Source organism: Heliangelus exortis, chromosome 8 (genome assembly GCF_036169615.1).
Source record: "Heliangelus exortis chromosome 8, bHelExo1.hap1, whole genome shotgun sequence".
Lineage (NCBI taxonomy): Eukaryota > Metazoa > Chordata > Aves > Apodiformes > Trochilidae > Heliangelus > Heliangelus exortis.
The window spans coordinates 10,129,252-10,153,907 of NC_092429.1; the positions used below are offsets into that span (position 1 = coordinate 10,129,252).

The following is a 24,656-nucleotide window of genomic DNA, read 5'->3' on the forward strand; positions in this document are numbered from 1 at the left end:
GCTTCTTTGTACCTCTCTCTTGTTGCCTTGAACCTTGCACTGAAGTGAATGGGTAACTTCCACAAACTGAAATTTCCGAGAAGTAATGAAAACAAAATAGAAAGGCACAGCACTTACTTTAAAACAGCACCTCGGAGCGCCTCCCTCTCTTTGGCTTCACCTGGCTCTTCCCCAGTGCAAGGGATAACGTCTGCCTCTGTGTACCTGAGCACAAAGATTTAAGGAACATACAGCCCTGCTGCAAGCAGTGGAAAGGATACTGAGATGGTTGAGACACTATTTGGTACACAGAATAAATTCATTCCAACAAGAAACACCTCAAAGGAAGAGTGGCTGGTATCCATAGCAGGCTTGCTTTTTAATCCTGGATTAAAGTTTTGTTTTAGGTGGAAAGAAACAAAGTCTTTTGATGGCAACATGACACCAAAGCCTTGCAGAAGGAGAAAACCAATTCCTCAGTCTCTGCAAGCCTACTTTGCACAATTCCACAACTTGTTTGTGGTACAAAGATCTTTTATCAGCTAAAGGTTGGGGCTTCATTAAGACTGAAGGCTTGTACAGATTTCAATAAAATCTAATTCTGTAGCTATACATTCCCCCTCATCACAGCTAAGTCAATGTCTGTCTAATACCCTTGCAGGAACTCCTCCTTGATGGCTGCAACAGCTGCTGCAGGACAGAAGTCCCAGAACTGTGTCCCAAGAGCCTGGCTCCCAGACAGAGAAGGTCCCAAAAACTGCCCCAAATGATAGTTCTGCTCATTAACTGCCTAGTCAAAGGAAAAAAAGTCAGTCTCTGACAGTGGCAGGTAAAAAGTGCTTGAGATATTTACTGCACAGAACCCCCAGACACAAAGGGGTGTCTTGTGGAAAATAAACTCGACTGATATCAAGGAAGCAGGAAAACCAATCCATATGGAAGAAACCTGGGTGGAGACAACACATGGCTTATGAAACTGAATAGAGAAACACTAACTTTGATCTGCAATGTCTCCTACTGACTTTACCTATCAGGTTTAAAATAGTGCTGCATCAACAGAAGGATGTCAAAGGCAGCAACTGGGAATCCCTTAGTTCAAGTAACATGGAAGCTGCGAAGAGTGCCATTTCCAGTAGGGCTGGACACAGATTATCCACCACTACCTAGAGCAGTGCTGTATGGAAGCTAGCTGAAGATTCAACACCAGGGTTCCCTCTCAGCAAGAGCTTTTCAAAAACGATACTGTGGTTTCCCGTATTCAAGTGTGTCGTCCCCATCCACGTCCAGGTCAGCGTCGCTGTCTGGATTCTCTTTGCCGCTGCACATGATAAACCCAGAACCTGGAAGAAAACAAAACATGTGGATGAGTAGTTGAATGGGACACGACGTGAAGGGGACCTAAGGATGGAGGGGCGGGCAAGAGTCTGCAGGCTGTCCTTTACTTTTAACAGCCTCACAAAAGGTACCAACTCTGAAGACAGCAGGACAATTTTCTGAAGACTGTCTAGAAAACAATCACAGAAATGGATGCTGGATTTCACGCTCTAAAGCACCCCTCAACATTGAATATGAAAGATTCTTTAACCTTTGCTCTCCACATGAGTTACTTGAAAGGTTAAGGCACTGGAAGTGACTTCTCAAAGGAAAAAAACAATTAGAAACTAAACAGAAAAGACAGGTTTTTCATACAAGTGGTTAACACAAAAACCACACTACTAACAGGTTTTTGAAGGCAACTGGGACATTCTGAGTTTTTCCTTACTTAAGCTGCAGAGAGAGGCTAACACACAATCAGAAATATGTATGTATTTTTTATTATAGTCATGGCTGAGATTTTTTACAAGTTGAAGTGTTTAATAGAAGCAAACCTCACTGGAGGAAAATATGAGACTCCACGGTCATTAACAGCCCCTTGCAAACATTTCTTATGTGAGCAAATTCCAGTGCAAGTCAACAGGACTCCTGCACTTCCAACATGAGTGGATCAGGCATGAGCCCAGGCTAACAATATACACATTTATTTTGGTTCTCAAGCATTCTGTTGACTGTATTATTGCTGCTTGTAACCAGGCTTCTTTTAATTGAATTTGCATGCAGACATCTATGAAGATGAATCTTCCATGGTATTTGCTGCCTAATTACTCTGTCCATCCCACTGTGCTCTTGCTAGCACACTTCCACAAGCTTGTGCTGCCAGCAGCAAACTTGCACTTTTCCAGCCCAGAAGCTATATTTCTAATAGCCTGCATGTGCAGACAGCAGGGCAAGGCAAAGGTCTCATTTCCAAGGACACCATGCAGACACAGTTCTTTACTGTCGCTCTCTAGGAATGAATGTTCTCACCGATTCATTAAGCCCCCAATAAAATTTGTTTATATGGATTTGATATTTCTGCTCCCTGAATACAAAGAAGGCCCTTAACGAGTGATAACCACAGCATGACAATGATTTTAAGACTAACCTTTCCCTAGAAGCATAAACTACCTTTTACTTCAAAGTAATTTCCAGCCTTAATCTTCAGTTGAGGTAACAAAACGTGAATAGACAACGCAGCACCCCTGCTGCCTGTGCCAGGTTCTGCAGGAGCCACGCTCCTAGGTCAGCTCTGTGGTGTTACTGGGTCAGCCTCCATACTGAGTGGTTCCCCTACCACAGTTCATGGTGCCAGCCAACACCTCACGAGCTACCTTCTCTTGCTGCGACGGCTCAGCCAATAAATCTTGCATGCTTGGGTTCATCACAATGTTTGGGAGAAGATTTAGAGGAGTAAGAGAGACCTGTCAAAGAAGCTGGATAGTTTTTCAAAGCTGCCTTAGAAGTCGCAATGAGCAATGGGTTGGTAATTTACAGGCATGGCATTTAACCTGCAGTCACACCACCCCGGCACCTGGCATTACTTGAGCCCATCACTTCTCAAAGGCCATAAACTTTGGACACACAGGTCTTAATTTTTCTTGTAGCTGTGGGAAACACAAATCATCCAAAGCTAGAGCTGACTTGGACAGTCCCAGAGGAGATCTGAATGCTAGCCAGATAATGAATACCTGGAGCAAGAGCCTTGGAAGGGGGAAAAGTGTCCAGAAGAGTGAACCTGAGTAGGTCCATTCCCTGTGTCTCTGCAAGGATGCCAAGCACACAGCAAAAATTGCACCTTTCCATCAATTTTGCTCCTAACTGACTTGAGCCAACTAGTGGTTTATGGTTAGAGCTTAAGAAAAGAAGAGCTGCTTACTGTGATACAATTTACAAACATTAAGACACCTTGACTTTAGAATCCTGGTGTCCTTGCTCTTGAAACCTTTGTACTTAAGAAAATCCCTTTTAACTTTGTAACAAAAATGCTCTACAGACTTTTTACTGAACTTAGCCCTATCATAGGAGCCCCTGCACTGCTGGCAGGATATTATCCCTCCTCCACAGGGAGGGTACACAGGAAGAGTTTGGATGGTACAGTGACAGGCTGGGCTGACCTGATGCAGCATTTCATCCAGAGATGAGGGCAGAGCAGAGTTCATAGACTAAAATGAGGGGCAAAAGAAGGGGCAAATCTTCTTTTCAAATTAAACAAGGATTCCCAGGTCAGGCCCTTGAGGAAGCCACAATGTGGTCCAACTCTGCTTTTCACCGAATACAGATTTTGGCTTTTTTTTTTTTTTTACCATGACTAAGTGCAATCCATTGCAACACATTAAAAAAAAAAACAAACCAAACCAAAAAACTGATTCAGAAACTGTATTCTTGTCAAGGCTTAACAGTAAGCCAGCAACTAAACAAATGACAGATGCTCTCTGTTAACCTCTCTCCCTTCCCAGAAAGGGAAACAGAATAAGGGAAAGAGAGTTATGAGTTGAAAACTAAACTACACAGCTTTAATGAAACAGTAATGAAGAAAATGATGAAATATGTACAAATATACACAAAACCAGTAATGCTTCCCCCCCTTTAATGCTGAAGTCATGATGGAGGCTGCAGGGCAGCCCTGGTTAAGTCCCAGACAGGGTTCCTGGAGTCAGTGACAGGAGGGAGCTGCATGCAGGAATGCAGATTCAGGAACACAACAGAATGGGATCAAAGGCAGATGAATGGACAGAGTCCTCCCAGGACACGAGCCATGGACAAAGAGAACTTGAGCCTTGTGATCCCTCAGATTTATACCAAGTATGACAAATACGGGATGAAATACTTTGGTCAGTTTTGGTCACCTGTCTGGCCTGCTCTTCCCTGCAGGAGGGGCTCAAGTGTGGCTCCTTTTCTTTCCATAGCACAAGTTCAGCAGAAACCAGCAGTGGCCTTGGTTCTACAGATTATTGCCCAAGACTAACCACGAACATCGAGCATTATCAGTCCTAAAAGCAGACACTGACTGAGAATTGTGCTGTTAATTTCAGCAAGTGCAACTACTTAGGAGAGAGTTAACTGAAAAGCAAAATTACTAGAAAGAAAATTGGTTCTGTCCTGGCTCAAACCAGGACAATGCTAAACAAAGCAACCTCTGTGTACTCAGAAAAGACTCTGAATATAAGCTGTGAAATCAGGCTTATGACTTCAAAGGCTGCTTAAAAAAACCCCAAGCAAACCACAAACACAAAAAGCCCCCCAAAACTACACGAGACCACCAAAGAACAGGATGCAAAGCTCTGTTCTCCATCACCTGTGGAGCAAACAGCCGGCCACCAGCATCATAACAACCTTCCCTCTGCAGCAGGGATGGATTCTGAGGCCAGTTCTGGAAAGCTGGGGTTTGGTGCCACGATTTCAACCTGACCCTCCTGGTCTCACTTCCTGGGGTGGCTTCCATGCACAAAGCCAGTGAAAACACCCACGCAGCTGTTCAAATATTTGACGTCTGAACTGCTTGACATTATTCATTCATCTCAGGCTCATTCAAACCAGATTTCTGGACAAGTGCTGTTATAAATGGATTAAGAGGACTGCTAAATGCAAGGAAGGCCTGACAGGATCACACCTGCTTCTCACTAACTCAGCCCAAGTGTAAAGAGGGCTCACAACTTCCAGCTCCTGCCAGTGGCATATGCTGCCAGCCAGGAGCAAGGAAAATGTGACACGGAGTGCAGAAACTGTAGAATAGGATACAACAGCCTTTGCCATTGCATTGTTTTGGATACACTAGAGAAGAACAGGAGCCTCTAGAAGACCCCCTACCACTACACTTGGGTGACTTCCAATTCAACATCCTGCACTAGGACCAGGGAAGGGTTCCTACAGCAAGGCTTGGCTTCTGAAGGTCAGGCAGTAATTCACAGCCATCAGCAAAGCTGCGTAGAGTGGACCTCTTGAGCCAGTGCTGCTATCCAGAGGTCAATGCTCGGGACCAGAACTTTATCCCAATGTGTTAATATAGTGAAATCTGACAGCTGAATGTTGAGTTGTGAATTTGACCTAGGAATTCACAAGAGACATGATCCTGAGACTTTTATTCACAGAAGCAGCAGTGACTCTTACAAGGAGAGTCACCTAGGGCTTGAGGAATGTAATTCCACACGTGAATTTGAAAACACTGCTTTCAGATGAAAAAAGAGCAAACTAAAACACAGACTCTCTAACATCTTTCACTTTCCTTGTGGAAGAATTTTTTTCTCTCACTGTGCATTTGACAGGAGGCAACTGCTTGTCATATGCTGCCAACCCAGATACAATTAGCCTCCCAATGCTAAAGCAGCACAATCCACTGACAGTCTTAATCCCAGCTGCCTCCTTAAGGTCCAGACAAACAGGAGTGAGCAGGCAGGTCAGACGCCAGGGCCATTAAACAGAGAAAAAACAAAGTTACAGCTCTGTCTCCAATCCCCATTGCTCCTGCAGCCAGGTGCTCTGACAAGCAATTCCAGGACTGCTATTGAGTGGCACCTCTATAAACCCTGTGACAGTTTGGGAGACAAACTCCCCCATCAATCAGAATGTACCTATCAAGATCACTTACCTAGAGCTCTCACCACCCTCCAGCACTGTGTATACAACTTTGCTTGGACTGGCCTCAGAGCCTGAGCACCAATTCAAGGTAGTTTCTGAAAATTTTAGGTACTCTACACAAGTAACAGTGTTTCTGAAATACGGACTCAGAGGTCTAGAAAGCAAAAAAAAAAAATTCACATGCCCCTTTGCTGCTGCCAGGCTGCACGCACTGGCTGGCAAGAGCAATCAGCTGACCTTGAAGGAGGCAGGAAAACACTTCCCATTTTCTTCCATGTGCCTATTAATAATGGCTGGAGATAAATCTCATCAGATATCCTTTTCTTCCCTGTTCCATAGGTTGTCATGGCACTTTTCTTTCTCCTAAGTTGTCCCCTATGCCTAAGCATCCTCTCTGACCTCTGCACTGCTGCTCAAATCTCCCTTCCTTTGTGCAATCCCCTGATGACCCGTCATCTCAACATCTCTCAAGTGGGTGGTGACTCCTGCTAAGACCAAGAGTCATTAACATGATATATAAGCAGACTCACAGAACAGATAAAAGGGCCTCACATTCAAGTGAGTCCTCCTTCTCTCTACCACATTCAGTGGCAGATGGTCCAAGTGACAACATATGCTGCTTCAGGTGTTGGCAGCACTGCTGGCTGCTGCACGGGCATGAGCTCACACAGAGACTGGCAGCCTTGGAACAGGTTAAGACAATCAGGACAGTGCAGACCCAACCAACCACAGCCAAATTTCATCAGCATAGGTAGGAAAGCACAGACCTAATGTGCCCCACCTCTGCTCCTCAACTCCTACCTTGGCAGCCAAGTCAGTTTTGGGGGCCTGCTGTTCTATGTACATTCAAGTATAACTCAAGCGAAGACAGGAGCAAAACTAAGATGCCAGTAGTACTATTTGCACCACTACTGGATGCTGCTCACATGGAGATTTAAACTCATCTGTGTAACAAATGTTTCTCCTGTCTGGACCCCGAGGAAGAAGGTGGCGGCAAATCTATAGCAGAAATATTCTAGAAACCCAGAATTTTGTGTAAATTCTGTATGTGGGTCTAAATTGGAATCCATTTCAGAGGCATTCAGCTCTACCGGGGCCTATTTTGGCTGGGGAGAGGTATTCATTCTGCTCACAGGTAATTTACACGTGTTCAGGAAAGAAGAAAGAAAGCCTCCCATAAATCTCCAGAACTGTAGCCTTTGCTAATTACACTCCTTGCAGTAACCCTCTTCTGCACAACCTCCCTTTCCAGCACGTTCACTCTATTTTCTTAACGAAATGTCACTCGTTGGCTTCTTGGAGAGTAAAAACAATGAAGGCAATAAAAGTAGTTTATGCAGACACACGGCCAGGCCTCACACACACTTCCAGAGAATGGCTCTAAACTGGGTTTATTTCATCAGCTGCTGAAGTATCCCAAACTAGTACTAGAGGACAGGGTGGCATGGATGCTGCTTTATTTTAAAAGGTGTTTGGGAAGAATTAGAGATTCTTGAAACAAGAGGAAGGCAGAGATGAGTGAACAGCAGTCTTTCTGCAGATTCACAACTCTTACCCAGCTGTATTTCTGGACAGTCAAATTGTTCCTCCATTTTTTCCTTGAACAAACAGGGACAGAATAGTTCTTCCCTGTTGCAGGGAAAAATGACATTCAGAGGCCATGAAAAGCTGCTTACAAGGGTTTCATTTCTCTGGAGCCAGATCCATTTCAAGAAAAACAGTGATTTACCTGGAAAACTGACACCCAACTGTGTCATTACAACGTACACCTGAAATAGCAGATGCATCCATCTGATGCTGTCTATTAGCTCCCACAGAGGCACAAATGGGCTGCCAGAGACCCGACTGCTTACCAGTGTCTCAGACACTTAGAATGATCTTTGCTAACAGATCAGAGGAACAGCTGCCTTTAAAGAAAGGGGCCATATAATTTTATGACCATTAACATCATTTTGCAGCAGTGTGCTGAACAAAGGGCAGGCAAGCCCTGCTGTACAGGGTAAGAGCCAGCTGCTGCAAGGCTTGCAGAAGAGGCTTCTCCACCCCTCACAGCACCACAGTATCCCAGAGATTTCTTTTATGCCTCTCTATAACCCATCAGGTGCAGATCGTGGCTGCAGAGGGGAAAAAACCCACACTCAGACCAGAGATCTGACCTGGTGTGGTTATTCATGCATGGCTGCCTCCTAGAGCCTCATGCCAGTGTGATGCACTAAGGTGAGAACAGTCTCACGCCTATCTCAAAGGCTGCTCTTCAAAATCCAGAGCTGAAGTACAAAAGCAGCAGCAACAGCCACGGTCTTTGGAGCTACGGCTCGTTTTCCACAGTCAGGGAAAGGTGGATCTGAAAGCTTTTGTTCCCCTGGGGAGAGGGTGGAAACAAACAAAAAAGGAAGAGGGAGAATTAAAGTAATCTTGAATCACTAAGCAGATTCACATCACTGGATCAATAAGCACCGCTGACAGGGATCACAGGAATGTCGCAACTTTGCCAATAATAAAGCAGCACAGCAGAGCTTGGAGGATGACTTTTCTAAGGCAGCCGAGCATGAAGCAGCAAGGCTGGTGAACAGCTGAAAGTGACACCCTGGCTTACAGCAGGCCGATGCCAGCAGTGGGGCCTGATGCAGTTTGTTTTAAATAATGATGAGCACAAAGATTGTATTCATGGGAGAAAGGCAGCCAAGAAATGGAAAAACCAAAGGCTAAATTTCATGGGCCAAACCCATATGATCTGCCCCCCCCTAATTCTTTTCTAGGCTGGAAAGAAGAAAGAAAAAAATCAGTGCTAATTTAATCAATTGATCAGCCTATTGATTGCAAAACTGGAGCTGCTAGTTAGCCATGTGCTGTAATGCCCTCAACTCTGAAACCACAAAACACACCATTGATTTCTTCACTTCCAGCTCCAAAACAAGAAATAAAGCCAGGCTTTCAGTGGGAAAGCAACCTCCTCATCCAGGGAGAAGATGCAAGCCAAGAAGAAGAGAGGCCAGGAAACAGGGACAGCCACATCTTGCAAAGTTCAAACTGAAATTAGTTACAGATGCAGTCATGGTGTCTTGTGTAAACTCTATCGATTGGGTGGCTGACAGTCTTGGGAGCCTCCATACTAGGACAATCAATCCGGCTGCAGTGTCACCTGCCACTTTGCTGAACAGTTGACAATGCAATTATCCAGTGTGGAGGCAGGGAGTTGGCGTGTGTCAAACGCAGTTAGCCACTTTCCGGGCACTACTCGATAATGTGTTTCACCGCCGAGTGTAAGAGACGACATGAGGAGACAGGAGCTGTTTAGAGCCATTGAGACCCATGCTCCCTTTTCCTTTAGAAAAATCTCTTCTGCCCCTGACTTAACAACTGTATTCTAAAATGCTATTAAAATCACGTCAATCAGCTACTGGGTTCTTAAGGCTGAAGTCTGACCCGAGTGCCCAGTAAGTAGGTTGCAGTTCTAGCAAAACTGCAGACACTTGGAAAAAAAAATAAAAGAAATTATCAAATGACTGTCTTAAAAGCCTGGGACTTTCAAAACCAGAGCAGACAGACCACCAGAAAAATGGATTGCAAAGAGGAGCTAAGCAAGTGCAGCAGATGGGACCAGAAGATCTTATGTTGCATGCCTCGAGATCTAGTAAAATTGAAGTTTAAAGGGATGCTGTCAACTTGAAACCCAGGGAATTCTAAAAAATCAAGCAGTTTCAGGTGCTCTACCTGCTCTTTTACTCCCCCTGCCAATTTTCATGGTGTTACAACTGCATCTTCTGTTTTCTTTTTAATTAATTTTTTTCCTCCTTCCTCTGTTGCTGGGTGACAGACATCCTTTTTCCTCCTCCAAGTGAGATACATAATACTGTTGAATGGAAAGAATTCCCCTTCTGCCCACAGAAAATCTTTTCCTGGTTAGAGTAGCTGCTGGCATTACATAAATCAAATAGCAAGGTTTAGTTGATTGTGCTCTTTTCAACTAATGCATTCTGGCAGCTGGAGCATAAAAATTAGGTTCTTACATTTTTGCATGCGTTTGAGTTAATGGAAATGTACTATCAACAATCAGGACCTTTAACAGCTATAAGGACCAGTTTTTATTTTTTAGTTTTCAGTTAAAGTGATTTCTACTCTGACAAGTCCCATTGATTACTTTGCATTCCAGAATAAGAAAACACTGTTCTTTGAAACATTATATGAACTTTAAACACACGTGATAGAGCATCAGTAACATGTTGGGTCATGATGGCTGTTTTAAGGTAGGAGTTCTGAATTTTTTTTTCTTTTTAAATCACCTACTATTCTCATCAGATTTTTCTGCTTACTAAAATCAACTTCTGATATAAATATACAGTACAATATCCAAAAGGCATTTATTAGCCACAGAATCCCTCAAATTCTGTATGTGGACACAAACCACAGAGAATTAGTAAGTTACAGCCCTTCTGATTATTGTACCTAATACTATGTAAACAGATCTGTTAGCATTTTTAGGTCAAGTATTACCTTATGGACAAGTACTTGCTCTCAAAGGAGAGAGGTGCAAACATTAAGGAGTGTCTGGGATACTCCATCAGACCAGTACAAAGTGCCATCCTTCAGCAATGGGGGGATTACCAGGATTACCACCATTTTACACAAGGGCAAAAGTAAGGGATACGAGTCCTCTGGGACTCAGGAACCCTAAGGCACAGAAAAAGCCCTTGAGAAACATGAAATTTGTATATCTCACCCACTTGGAAGCTCACAGCAGGTAGAAGTGACCAGCAGAAGGTAGCAAACCAAATATAGAAAAGCTAAAATATAGGAAAGCTAAAATACCAAGACTGAGAGGCTGGGAAGGGTGTTCAGATACACAGATGCATTCACCTTGGAGACTAAGCAATGAGGGACACTGACACTGGGAAAGTGACAGAGAAAGGCACTGAACTGAGCTCTTGCTAAATGGGAGGAAGATTAAGAATTTCATTATGGCAAAGATTCCCTATACTCTTACCACAGACTGCTCCTGCATCCAAGCTGAAGTTTGCTTTAGCCTGCCAGGGTAAAATGAATGAATTCTGACTCATCTACACAGAAATGGGGAAGATTATTCTAGTTACTAGACCGTTCTTCCAAATGGCCTAAATAAGCCAGCAACATCTTCTGTTTCCCACAGTCTCTTAGGAGAAGTCATATTTTCACTGTTTAGGTCAAATTCTTTTGCTGAATTTTAGTAGACCAGTTTATACCTTCTTACGAGTATCATCTTAAATACAGCCTGAACCTGCTGGTATAGAAAAACAGGAAGTCTTCTTGCCTCCTGAGGTTCTTTTGCATGCCTCATTATATTTTATCTGAAAAAGGGGGAATAGCTGGCTACTAGGTAAAATTGAAGAGCAAGACTTTTAAGCTCCGTCACCACCTCTGTTGCTACTTTTAACAGACAAGAGGAGATGCTTCTCCATGCTGCAGTTTCCACCTATGTGCCAAACACAGATTTTGCAGGGCTTTTTTGGTAGAGATGGATGCTCATGAAACTGCACTGAGAAGCACAACTGAGTTTTCCTCTATTTGGACCTTTGTGCCAAGCAGTCACCAGACACAAGCAAAGTCCCTGTGCTCAGAAACACCTGCTGCTGAGGGCAAGAGAACTGAAAAGCATCTACTTAGATTTCTCATACTTGAGAAGATGCTTCTAATGCTGCATGTATTTAGAAGAACAAATTGGAAGAGCATATAACTGTTGCCCCAATGCTCTTTTCTTGAGCACTTAACTCATGCTAGACAAAGGCTGGCTTACATGTGCTGCTCAAACTAAAGCCCATCTTGATTCTGCTGAGACAAAAAGCTGACACTAGAACTGCAGTCATCTGCTGGAAACTTTAAGACATTCTAACATAGTCCCACTTTCCAGGCAGCTGGCATCATGTGCCCTAGTTGCACATGATGAGATCCAGTGCAAATGGGCAAGTTACCCAATGGTAACTGTGATTTGTAAAAGCTTAAAAAGCTTTATCAAGTCCCTCTATGCACACACCAAGTTGTGCTGTTTTTTTCCCTTGAAAAGACATTAACAGATACAAGCCCTTTCTTAGCTTGGGAGGAGGTCAGCACGGAGAAGTAAACAGCAACTTCAGAGTTAAGCAATCCCTGTGTGTTTCTCCTTCAAGAGCATCACAATCTATCAGCCAGATCCTTGTCGTGTTGATCTATCTTAGAAAGTAGCCTTCCTTGAAAATACGCTGCCTATTGTTTTAAAATTTTCAAAGCATTTCTCTCTTTTGTGTTATTTTTGATGCAACCGATCTGCTGAAGGAAAAGAAACCCAGAAGAGCAGTGGTAACTAATGAGCTACTGTGGCCAGAGGAAGGCTTTTTGGTGGGAAAACGAGGTAGAAGAGGAGGACGGGGCAGGTGGAGAGAACTTAAATACAACCCTTAAATTCTTTCATATCTAAAAGAGAACAGCAATCTCTGCTCTATCAGACCGCGTGGTTCATGCTTTAAGTGGTACTTGCTGCTAGCTTGCTTTCCCTGTCTCTGTCTCTCTCCCTTTGAAGCAGACTGGACAGCTTCCTCAAGCTGGCGTTATCACTCCCTCTAACCACTCTTGGCAGGCAATCTAATTCCCCCTGAAAAGGTCACCGCCATTTTAACTGCCTTTCAATCACATTAAGCACGCTGCCGCTCGTGCTCAGAGCACTGCGCCTGCAGCTCTCCTGACTGAGGTGCGATCGATAAACTGACATCCCGGCCCCACACCCCATCTCCCCAACCACCCCATCCACCACTTGCCTCCTTCCCCCTCTCCCGGACAAGCCGCCTTCCCAGAATGGACAGCAAGAGGCAAAAATCCTCTCCTCAAATCCAAAGTGGCAGAAGGGAGCTGCTAACCTGGCATTTACTGATCTTTGTCCCATCTGCTAAAAACCAGACTGGTGCAAGAATCCCCCCGCCCTTCTGAGGCAGCGACTTCACAGGACAATTTGCTTAGGCACCGGTCCAGACACCTTTGAAGCTGTGTTACAAAGAACAAGCCTCCCTCAAGCTTCCCTCAATGCAATCATTACCGTTATCTTTCCCCCCGTGCTGCCTTTTTTTTTTTTTTTTTTTTTCAGTTACGAGTTATGTGTTCCACCCATCGATCCCTGTGTAAGACACTGTTTTAAGTCCTCTTGCCTTTTGACTGTGCTAAGCCGTTTAAGAGATGACAGCAGCTTCTATCAGTGCAAAGCTGATGTGATTCTCTTCAGATAAAGCACTTTTTTTTTCCACTCCCCCCTCTCTTTCCCTTCTTTCAAGTAAGAGACATACACACAAAAAGAGACACTGAATCTTTCAAAGAAAAAAAACCCTTTTGAACTTCCCTCAGGAATTCTTTAAAGGGATAACCTTACAGTGTAAACACTGAGGGTAAGGTGCATCCATTCTGGAGAGGGAACAGGAGAATTGCTACAAATATGTTGAGCGTTAAAAAAAAACAACCCATCAGAGAGGGAATCACTCGATGCTTTCACTTGCAAAGCCTTGTTGGCTTCCTAAACACAGAAACTCATTAGAGAGAGATGGTATGAAATAATCCCCTGCAACAAAGAGCTTCAGAAAGGGATGATCCAGAGGTGTAGGGATGGCTGGTTGCTGAACATTCAGGTATTTCAAGAGAAATTTTAGTCTTGCAACACTGTTCTAAGACAGGGAAATATTTGATTATTGTATCTGTAAAGCTTTGCTTTTAACTTTGAAGCATGAGCTTGATTTAAACAGCATTTGGTATTTCATGTTGGTAGTCTGCTGCACCTATCCCAACCAGAAACAAGAACCCGCCTGCTGCAAACCCCTACCTTCAAGCAGGACCTTTGCTGAAACAAAGTGGTTCCAAATCCTACATGTTTACATCCTGCGGTTTTGTTTAAGCAAATTAAGCAATAGCAAATGATGCTTTAAGAAGCCAGGACAACAGCTAGAAGTACCAAATAAATTCCTGACTTCAGGACTTTTGCCTTCAGCAAAGCCAACAGAACACAGCACTCCTCAGTTACATCATACTCCTACTTGCTGTCATCTCCTGTTCCTTCCACCTGCTGCCTCAAGTATGCCAAGCTCTGGCAAGGTGTGCTTGGCGCTGCCACACTAGACCTCAATGGGGGTTTGGAGCTGCAAGACCAGCAGAGAAGAATTTCCACTTTCTAAGACAACACTTCAGGTGAGAGGAGTAAGTTTCCCTGCCAGCACCTTGAGAGCAAGGAAGCTTCATCCTAGGAACCGCACAAGAGAGAATTTCAGCCTGCAATTGCTCCTTCTAGAAAACCTGAGCAGAGCTGTTCAGATCTCTAATATTTCTGTTTTCAAGAAAAAAAACAAGAAAAAAAAAGAAAAAAAGCAAAAAAGCAACAGGATATCCCAACCTCACCTGAGAACCTGGCAGTATCAGTCTTTAACATAATAAGCAAAGAGTTTTCCCCACCTTGAGAGTTATATGAACTTTGTCCACTAACCAAAAATGATAAAAAGAAGCCAGAACCTGTGTAAAGTTTGAGCCACTTCAGTAAGACTGCCCAATGATCTGCTATAGACACTGGCCACAGTGTCCTGCTCCCCTTTTGCCCAGCTGTGACATCTCCTCAAAGCAATACACCATTAAAATGGAAATTAATGAGACACACGGACATCTATTTTCCCCTCCAGTTTTATGTATTTTCCCATGTCATCTCTTTAGACACCAGTGACATCCCTGTAGCCTGGCAAAGGCTGTCTGGCATTATAAAAGGCCTTCGATTTCCACATCACTGCTACTTCTCAGCAAAGGGAACAGAGCCAAACACAAAGCCTCGGGTGACGGGGGTTAATGAAGGCCTTGCCAATTCCAGACAAAGCAGTTTTAAGCATTGGAAAGCACCATCAAAATATTGTACTGTGCTTCAGGGATGTAAATTAAGAATTCTGTCCCTAAAACAAGACAAGAACAAACACTGGCAGGGAAAGGGAAAAGACAGCGACTGAAAAACAACTATGAATGTTAACCAGGTGAAGACAGCATGATGTCCACGGCAAAGGAAGCAGGAGACTCTGCTCTCTTCAAAACACAGGTGTCCAGTGGGTATGAAGGAAGAAACTACCCATGCACATAGAAGGGCAGAAATTAGATGAGTCTCCTAACCAGGACAATGATAGAGACACACAGCCATCCCATGTTTCCCCTCTACTGATTGTATTAACTATGCTACATGAACAGTCTAGGGCCCTTCATGGTCACACAGACTCAGCTGTCCATGTGGGCACAAAGACAGTTAAGGTAGAGAAGGCTACAGATGCAGGAATAGAGTGTGAGCTTTACTGGGTAGCCTTTAAAACTCATCTGTGCTCCTGATCATCTGCTCTGCTACAACCCAGCTACAATTTAATTTCAGAGGAAGGTAAGAGCAGATCAGGAGTGTCAGGTTGTCATTGAGCACACAAGTGGCTTTTAAGTCCAACTCCCTTTTGTAGCAGCCTTTCCTCTTGAGAAATTTTAAATTAAAATCCAGGCTGATATAGGAAGAGATTACATCCCATCCTCTTTATTGAACGGAAGGAGCTAGCATTCCTTCTCTCATTAGGCATGCACTACGTGGATTGCTTGTGAGAGACTCTCCTTAGTGCCCGAGGTTCATGCCAACGAACAGTTTAGTAAATCCTCCTCTTTGAGGCCAAAGGGCTGAGTGTAAGAAAGGGGCCAGGTTTCTAGCTAAAATTACATTCACCAATAAAGCTCACGAGAGGTCAAATTTTGCCATAACTCACTCTCTCCTCAGTAACTGATTTCCCCGTCACTAGGGAAGGAGCAAAAGAAGGAAAAATAAAATGTGTTTGTCTGAAAGCCCTAAGGGCTTGCAATGCTGGAGGTGCAGAGCAGGTTCCTGGATTCTCATTTATCAACCTTAAAAGGGATGGAGTGATAAATGCACAACCGGCCCTTTAATATTTTATGCAGGTGCTAAAGCGACTTAGCTGTCACCTTCAATACATCACCAGAGGCTGATACACCAGCTTTCGTCACTCCAGGCTGGGAATTTTTACAATTTCATTTCTATTTTCCTCTCTTCACATATTTTCATGTATTTCTTACTACGTGTAACATATAAGAAGCTATTTTCCCCAAATGATCTCTGCATTCTACCCATTCCTACTCATTCCCTCTTCAGCCCCATTTCTTGATCAGGAGATAACACCACGCTTTGGTCAAGATTTGCACGAATTTTGACTATTCATTCAAGAGCTGTAGAAAACCCAAATCACTATGTTCTGGCAAAGGCTGAAGGTCCTACCCTTTGTGAAAGGCAAACCTCTAGGACCTTCCCTTTAAAGATAGACAATGATCAACTTCCATAGCACAATCATTTACAAAGCCCCCCGGAACACTGGCGCACCTCGAAATCCTCCCTCCAGGAGCGTAGTGGCGCGTATCCTCTTCTGCCCACACCACTCGTACTCTTCAAAGCGGTTGCCGTTCTCGTTCTCGATGTCCACAGAGTCATCCTCAGTCATGCATGAACCTTCTCTCTGCATAGGGCAAAGCAGGGCAGAGCATTGAGATGCATGAAATAACTCCTTGGTGTTAACTCAGGGTGGGATGGATAAGAAAAGCTGGATTGTTTCCAGGACAGTTAAGTACAGAGAGGACAGCAGCGTCTACTCCCACCCCCATTCCCAGTGATTTAAATCCGGAATTGGGTGCTGGAAGAACTTGACAACCTTCAGATCAAAACAAGTTGCAAGATTCAGCATTTTTATATGTGGAAATTTTAGCTGTGGTTCCTACAATAATGCCAGTGTGCATTTCAACATGCATTGCCCTGCTTTACATGCAGGATTCCCCTACCACATAAACCCCAGATTTGTTTGTTCCCCAGCAGAAATGTTCTCCTAGCATGTATTTTTGGGGGACACACCTATCAAAATTCACCTCTCTTTACACAATGTGCCCCCTGAGGCAATAAAAATGAATTTCTTATCATCTCTGTTGTGGGCTTTTTCTGAGAAAAGAGCACAGAGAACCCTATGACACAACTGTTTCCCTCCCCTAGGGTGTGTTCCTGCTTCTTCCTTGCTGTCTTTGGGATGAACAAGGGAATAGTTCTGCTCAAATGCACTTGCTGGAGCAAGATGGTCATGCAACATTTCCAAATGCCAGCCTGTTACAAAGGAAACCAATAAAAAATAATTCTAATATTGTCAAAGGCAGAGATCAGGAAGAATTCTTCCTGCTGAGCTACATAGGAAGCACGAAGTCCTACAGAAGGCTTCATAAGCTTAAACAGCTCTCCATTTACAGTCCACAACTTAAGACTTCAAAAGCAGCAAAAGGAACCATGAAGTAGAAAAAGTATTAGTGCAACACAGGAAAAAAATCCAGAAGAATCTTCCAAGACAAAGAAAAGTGAAAACAGGTATTAGGGAGACACAGTTAGCATTGCCTGCAAGCTCAGCAGTGTTAGTTTTTGCCCCATGTTAGATCAACGGCAGACAAAGTAGGGAGTATGAAGAAGTGAATGGCAGCTGGCGAGCCTGCTGTGCCTCTACCTTTGCAAGGCATTGTTCCACATGCCTACTCATCTCCTCCTCGGATCCTAACAGAGGTCGGCTGCAGAGGGGACATACCTGCCCTTCGTCTTGCTTCCTCCGTTTCATTTTTCCAATCCGAGCTGCATGAAGAAACCAGGAAAAGAAAACAAACAAACAAAAAAAGGAAGACATGTCAAATAGATCCACTCTTCTGTCTATTAGCTCAGCTCCAAATAATAAACTCTTGGCAGAAATGGCAAGATTTCACACAAGAATATCCCACTGCAAGTCCCTATTCTGATCTCAGTAGAGACTGTTACTTAGCACTTTCCAGACTAAACCTGTAACCCGTGGCTGAGTACAGCCTGATCTTGGAAAGGCAACCACTCAGGATTTAATGACCGAATTTATATACAGGGGATATCTGCTGCACATCCTCAGGTAAGTTATTCAAATGGTTAAATACTTGCTCTTGGAAGCCTGAAATTGTTTTGAAGGTCATGTGATCAAGCCACCGAATCCTGCTCCGCATTTTGCCTTTTAAGTCCAAGGTCCATCCACTAAAACATCTATTCCCTATCCAGGAACTTGCTTGGCACCTGAAAAGCCTTGGACAAGGTTTGTAATAGTCACTTCCAGGACTATGGAGCCTCCTATATTCCCTGAATAATTCTAACTCAGAACATAATAAACAAGTTAGTGCAACATCTCAGTAGCAGGTAACATTTATAGAGAGATCTCTGCAGTGAAAAACACACCACCTATGCTAGATGACTTCTGTCTCTGTTATTTTCTTTCACATTATTTTAATGTAAAGAAAAACTGGGGGATACGCTGCCTTCTTGAGGGCACACTCTGGAAAACAAACATGTTAGGAATCACAATGATTAGAAAAAACAGCCAAGGTAGCCTGTTGCTTAATCCAATCTCTGGTTAATTTGAGCCATCATTTAATGTGATCAAAACATCTGGAACCAAATCATTTGCATTAAAAGAAAGTTCTGTTCCTTATTGTGATAGCTTTAGGCAGGTATTACCGAATAACTCAATCACTGGCTGCAGGAAAGTTGCTGTTTAATTAATAAGGAAGGTCAAAATTCTGAATGAGAGACAAGGAAAAGCCCAAGGAAATCCCATGTGATAATGAGAGATGACACCACCAAAAATCTGCATTAGCCAGAAATCATTAGTGACACTGTGAGCACTGCAGCATGCTCTGAAAACCTCATGCTTGAATACTGTTGGATCAACAGCTCCCTGCAGTCAACGAGTCAGAGAAAGCTGCTGGAATACCAGGAGAAGAAGGATGGGGGTAGAGGAAGGTTTCTGTAAATTTTTCTCTCAATTTCATCAGTTTATAACTCACTTGGTGATACAATGAATTTTCATCTGAATACACTAACACAGACCTGAAAGGCCTGTTTCAAGGCTTTCTCACTGGCTTCCCTGGCTGGACTCAGGACTCTCTGAGGCAGGATATAATTTCCCACAATCCAGAATCAGGAATATTCACCATACCCTACGCTGTGATGCTCCAGGATTTAGGTGGATGCAAATTATTCCCTGGGCACTGCTTTTCCTCACAACGGAACAATCTGTTTTACTCCAAAAAAACCCATTTCTCTACTGATAAAATGAAAAGGCTTCTGCAAATGTGACATTCCTAGAAGAAGCATCAACTTGAGACCACAAAGGGACTGCTTTTGAGACCTGGCACTTTGAACAACAGAGACTGTCAAGTAAACATGCACCACTTTTATCAGCCATCTAGATTTCATTTGCTGAAGCTCCACAACCCTCTCTTGTGTTGGGTACACCACAGTGACAGCTCCACAGCCTACTTGCCTCTCCACACACTTCTGTATTCCTAGTGGAGCATTTTAATAGGTTCCCTTCTATTTTGTCTGCTTAAATTTGTTATTTTACCTATACTGTCAGCTTTTGCTCCAGAAGGTGAACTGGTTGACTTTCAGTCCATACAGAAGCAAACATTATGAAGTATTATAGCTAATTTTATTACGCTCAATATGAATTATGCTCCATTTGTAAATAAAACAATGACCCCCAACATTTCTTTTGTGTTTTCTCTCCCATTCCTGAACCCCAAAATGCTATCCCCTCCTGCCTCTTTGACACCATCCAGCCTTGTAACCAGCAGCAGAGTTAAGTCATGCTCTTTCTGGTTTGTACTTCAGTCCATGAGAGACTTCTGAAGTTCTGGTTTAGTGAATACCCTCCAGCATGGCTCTTCCATGTTAAACCTAGGATGCTCTTTCCTTGTCTCGATAGCTCAGCAGAGCCAGCACAAAATAGGGGAGGAGGCTGGAATCAAATACGAGCTGAGTATTCTCCAGCAAACACCCATCTGACCAGAGAAAAACACAGGAACAAAGCCTTTTCTATCCTGGTCGCAGTCACATCTTTCTCCCAACTCATCCTGTTTCTAAACAAGAAAATGCGGGAAAGGAGCAGTTTAATTATTCTGGTAGAACTCCCAATGACTTATCAATTCAGCACAGTCTTGCTCAGCAAGTTTATTACTATTTTTAACTTTTTTACAGCCATCCTCCAGCCTATGCCCTGTACCAGCAATACAAGCAAAACAGCTTGTCTTAGGTCCTGCACGGATACATTCTTCAGGCCATTTTGCCAGAGCAAGCACCTGACCTACTGCTGAAGTGCTAGTGCAGAGCTGGGAACAGAAACCTCACTCTGCTCCAGCTCCACACAAAACTCAGCCAGCAGCTCCTATCTTGGCTCATTCAGTTCTGCCAAGAAGCATCCCTTTAAGTTTCAGTGCCACAAGTGGAACAAAGGTGTTGAAAACAAATCCTCCTGCCATTTTCATTCTGTGGTCATTAGCAGCGGCAGCATTGTGCCCACAGACTCCCAGGGTGCCCCTGGTGACAACAGAAACCAAAGGGGAATGCTACAGCCTGGAAAGCATGTCCCGAGCAGCAACGTCCCTACCCGACAGGACACGCAGCATGGCCATCACTTCCAATCAGTGCAGAAGGGATGGAGCGGCCCCAAAGGCAGGGGGGTGATTGTGGGGCTGTCCCGAAGGGGAGCAGCTCAAAAGAACACGCAAGTGAGACCAGAGGATTGTTAATTAGTGTTGATAGATGCGATCATTTCTAATTAGCTCACTAATCCCTCTCCCCCTTGCTCCTGTTGAGGAGCATGAGAGAGGGGAGGATGATAAAAACAAAATAAACCCATTCCTTCTCCTAATTCAGGAAGGTAAAGATGCAGGCGGCAGTATGCAAGAAGAGGACGGAGTTCAGGGAAGGTTTTTGCACAAGGCTAACCTGTTCCTATCTCTGACTGAACAAAGGCTGCATAGTTATTATTCCAACTTTCTGCCAGGAGGTGACAAGTTCACTAATTTTTATTAGCATTAATAATTATTATTAGGCCATCAGAGACCTCACTTTTAACAGTTCTACACTGCCCTACACACTGATCCTGCTGCGTGTGCACGTTCTCACTCAGGTTACATAAAACCCTTGGGTGCCCTGGGAGTTTGAGTCAGTCCAGCCTATGAATGAGAAAGTAGCACACAGAGGTGAGTGAGAACAGGGACTGGGGTCTCAGTTACAGTTTCTGACCTAACTTAGAAGCTGGTTAAAGGAGCTGCCCTTCCTTTCTAATACAGGGTCCTTTGGGACCTCTTGAGATAAGAAGCTGCTTGTGCTAGAGCAGGAGCCAAACTGCACTTGAGAAAGCCTCTACTGCTGAGGGTACACTGATCCCTGTCTTCCCACAGGTACAAAGAGAAGGAGCCAGCCTGCCTCTGGCCACAGACACTGCTGCCTGACAGGTGGAAGAGACCAAGGATTTTTTTCCTCACAATGGGCTCTTTTCTAAACCTTATTAATGCCTTAAGATCATGTTATTCTCTAGCCCTGCAAAACTTCCTGAGAGAAAAGCTAATGGGTTTTAGTTTTCACTGGTACTCCCTTCCCCAAACAAAAATTCACCTTCAGGACCAGAGCACTAATTACTTCAGAAGTGCTCTTACACAGCATCAGGCAGTGAACACTACACAAACCTCTACCACAGCATCAAAGGAGATGATTGAGTTACTAGCAATATCTCTTACGATTCCCTCCACCAGTTTGAGTGGTCCCCTGGGTCCCATGCAGACATCATTAGCAGCTCCTACAATGGCAGGCCAATCAAATTAAGTGGAAACATTTTTGTCTCCTTTCCAGTGAAAATCATCTAGGTTTATTCCTCCCCCACCCATCAGTGGCAAAATCACTTGACATGCTGGTGGTGGTTCAACAACAAACTGCATGGTGACCACCTCCACAAAGCTCTGCCCAGAGAAGCAGGCTCATGGTCCTCCAGCTTCTCAGGCAGGTTCCAAAGGAGTTTTGGAAGAACCTATTTTACAACTCTGGTGAGAGTGTCAACTGTGCAAATACCCCTAAATTTGAATTAAAGACACCTGAGCAAAGCACCTGGTCTCTGCAACTCTCCTAGAGGAGTCTTGAGGAGCAGTTTTAGTTTGTTAGACCTATCACAAAAGGCTTCTGTGGCTGATCAACTTAGCTAAGAGCATCTGATCCAAGTGAACAAAGGCAGCAATGGCAGAGCACAAAAAGCTATCTGAAGAAGAAGCTACAGCTAGAAAACAGATGGGCAAGAATGAATTTGTTTCAGACCTTATGTACAATTTGCTGTTCATCTGTCTGAGAGAGAACATTAAGGGCCAAATTCACAGAAGGGTCTCAGCGGGGCTTTCACATTTGCATGGTCAAACTTCCATAGAGATGATTTTCAGCAACCTCCAACCTGACACTATTCTCTGAGGCTGGCACATACTTAACCTGCCAATTCCATGTTCTGATACACTAACTTCTTACTCTGTGTTTCTAATTTTGAATGACTACCCAAGCTGCTCTGCACTGCTAAACTCCATAAGCATCAATTTACAGGGTGGCTTAAGTTTGGCAACATTGGGAATAAGGCAAATGAAAGAAATGCCTTCTTTAGAACACAGGTTCATCAGGAACCAGCACCTCATACTCCTGGGTTCACAAGGACACAACCTCTGCAAAGTGAGTTTAGCACAGGTGAGAGGTGCAGGATTAACTCACTGAGGCTGACAGGGAAATTCAGGTACAAATGCTCAACAGAGAGTCCTAGAGACAGAACATTAATCTCCTCCAGACCTTGCAAACACATTCACCTTACTTACAGTTAAATTTAAGTCAAAGGTTTGACTTAAAGAATTAAAATTCTGGACTGTCAGGTACCCAAGAACCATGTAGCTATCAGGACCTAATCATGCTGCAGCCTGGCCAAGAGAAGCTCATGGAAGACATCTCCTTCTTTACCTTCTCTTTCCTTATCTCTTATAAGACTTGGGAACAAAAAGCCTGGGCAGCTGAGATTTGGCTCAAGGACAATGTGGGATAAGAGCAAACACCACGGGGCCCTTTTTACAGGAGGAGTTTCCAGAAGTGATTCTGGACCTTGCTGGCAAGAAGCCTGACAGACTTATCACTATAAACTGCTTACAAAAATAGAGAAAAGTATGGCTAAAATATATTAAAACCAAATTAATTTTTCTTTCACAGACAGATTGCATTTTCTAGATACTATGTTTCTTCATTCTGTCAGTAAGAATATGGAATAAAAATCCAGATGTTTTTGGACAACTCCTACATAATTTCTGTCAATGTAAACTAACAGGGATAAGGAAATCATTCTCACAAAGCTTTGAAGTTGCATGATAGATTAGAAGCCCATGAAAACACAAGTTAGAGACAAATAAGCTTTTTTTTTCCCCCCCAAAGCACTCCAGTGTTCTCCATCTTGAGCAATACTGCTTAAATAACTGTTTAACAAGTGTGGCAAAGCTTACAAATACCACAAAGTTGTTTTAGTGCAAACAAATGTGGAGGAGGAAACAAGTAAGTAGGGTGTGATCGGAGGTCACACGCATAGAAAGGAGCAGCATAACCTACCCAACCAGCTGGGTACTAATCTGACAGCACAGGGCTGAACCAGGCACCACTATAGGCAAGTTCTGGGAACAGCAGCAAACATAAAAATCATGGTCATAAAAAGCCAAGGTCGGGAGGAACCAGCTCTGATCTCATTTGACCTTTAAGTCACAAAGCCAAGGCACTTCAGCTAATAGTTCTGCATCTAGCTCCCAAATGTCTGGACACTGAGGAGGTGTGCCACAGCAAAGACAATACCAGCATTACAGGGACATTATATAAATTAACCAAATGACCTCACCTGGATCATGGCTGCTTCATGCACTGCACCCCAAAAAGCATATACAAGAAGAGCATAAGATTCAGAAAAAACAATGCAACTAGTGTACAAACTAGCAACTTCCCTTTATATAAGCACAGGGTCACAAAAATGTTAAAGAACAGGGCACAAGAGGAGTTCCTCAGTTGCAGTCTCCATGGATTGTGCTACTGCCCTTCTCTGGACTGAAGTCAAAAAGCACACAATGCTGCTGAGCCAGTTCAGTTGTCATCAAGACCCTGCATGCATACTGAAGGACTCTGCTGTACCAAGAACCTCACACACCTGGTTTAGACTTTTTTTTTTTCCCCCACCATAAGGTAAACGCACATTGCTGTCCTGAAAAAAGGTGGAAGCTTAGCCCCAGTGATCCAAAAATGATAAAGAAACAGTTTGACATCACTGACTCCAGAGACCTCTTTCACACAAAACAAGTCACTGAAGAGCAATACCTCAGTGCACTTCAGCATCTGAAGTCTGTGTCAGGAAAAGGGGTTACCTGCTGCTGCTGGCAGCTCACTGCACTCATCTTGGAGCACAGATGTGATCACAGCTGCCAGCAGTTACCTGCAATTGATGCAAGGCAACTCATCTCTTTGTTGTATAACTTAATAGACCTTCATGAGTCCTGCATATTTTTGCCTCCAAGGTTGATATTTAAAATCTCCAGGCTAGCTCTGAATTCTGTGATGTATGATTTATCACAGATACCAGGTTAGTAGCAGTGTAATAACACTTGTATTTGCAAAGACCATGCTAAACATGTAGTACTCCAAATTCAAGCAAACTATTTGCTATTTAGAGTTGCTACCAGTACACTCTAAAGCCTTCTGTCATTCTGTCAAGGTTCTAAACCTTCTAAACTGCCTTAGCACAACATCACTGCTTTTATCTCAAACTATCATAGCAGGAAGCTCAAAATTAACACGCCTCCAGATAACCTGAACCACCCCATTT

At 43.6% G+C, this 24,656-nt stretch overlaps 1 protein-coding gene across 6 annotated transcripts in view; it reads right to left on the reverse strand.

Moving 5' to 3' along the window:
• The window catches only part of RNF220 (ring finger protein 220), a 216,749-nt gene that overhangs the window by 30,534 nt on the left and 161,559 nt on the right, over nt 1-24,656 (reverse strand). For 4 of the 6 annotated variants that reach the window (XM_071750315.1, XM_071750314.1, XM_071750313.1 and 1 more), the window contains 4 exons: nt 17,439-17,560; nt 16,286-16,418; nt 1,223-1,319; nt 118-204 (listed from right to left, as the gene is read on the reverse strand). In XM_071750315.1, coding sequence (XP_071606416.1) covers nt 118-204; nt 1,223-1,319; nt 16,286-16,418; nt 17,439-17,560 — 439 coding nt within the window. The remainder of the gene's footprint in view (nt 1-117; nt 205-1,222; nt 1,320-16,285; nt 16,419-17,438; nt 17,561-24,656) is intronic. The other 2 variants (XM_071750317.1, XM_071750316.1) reach the window with 1 other exon arrangement.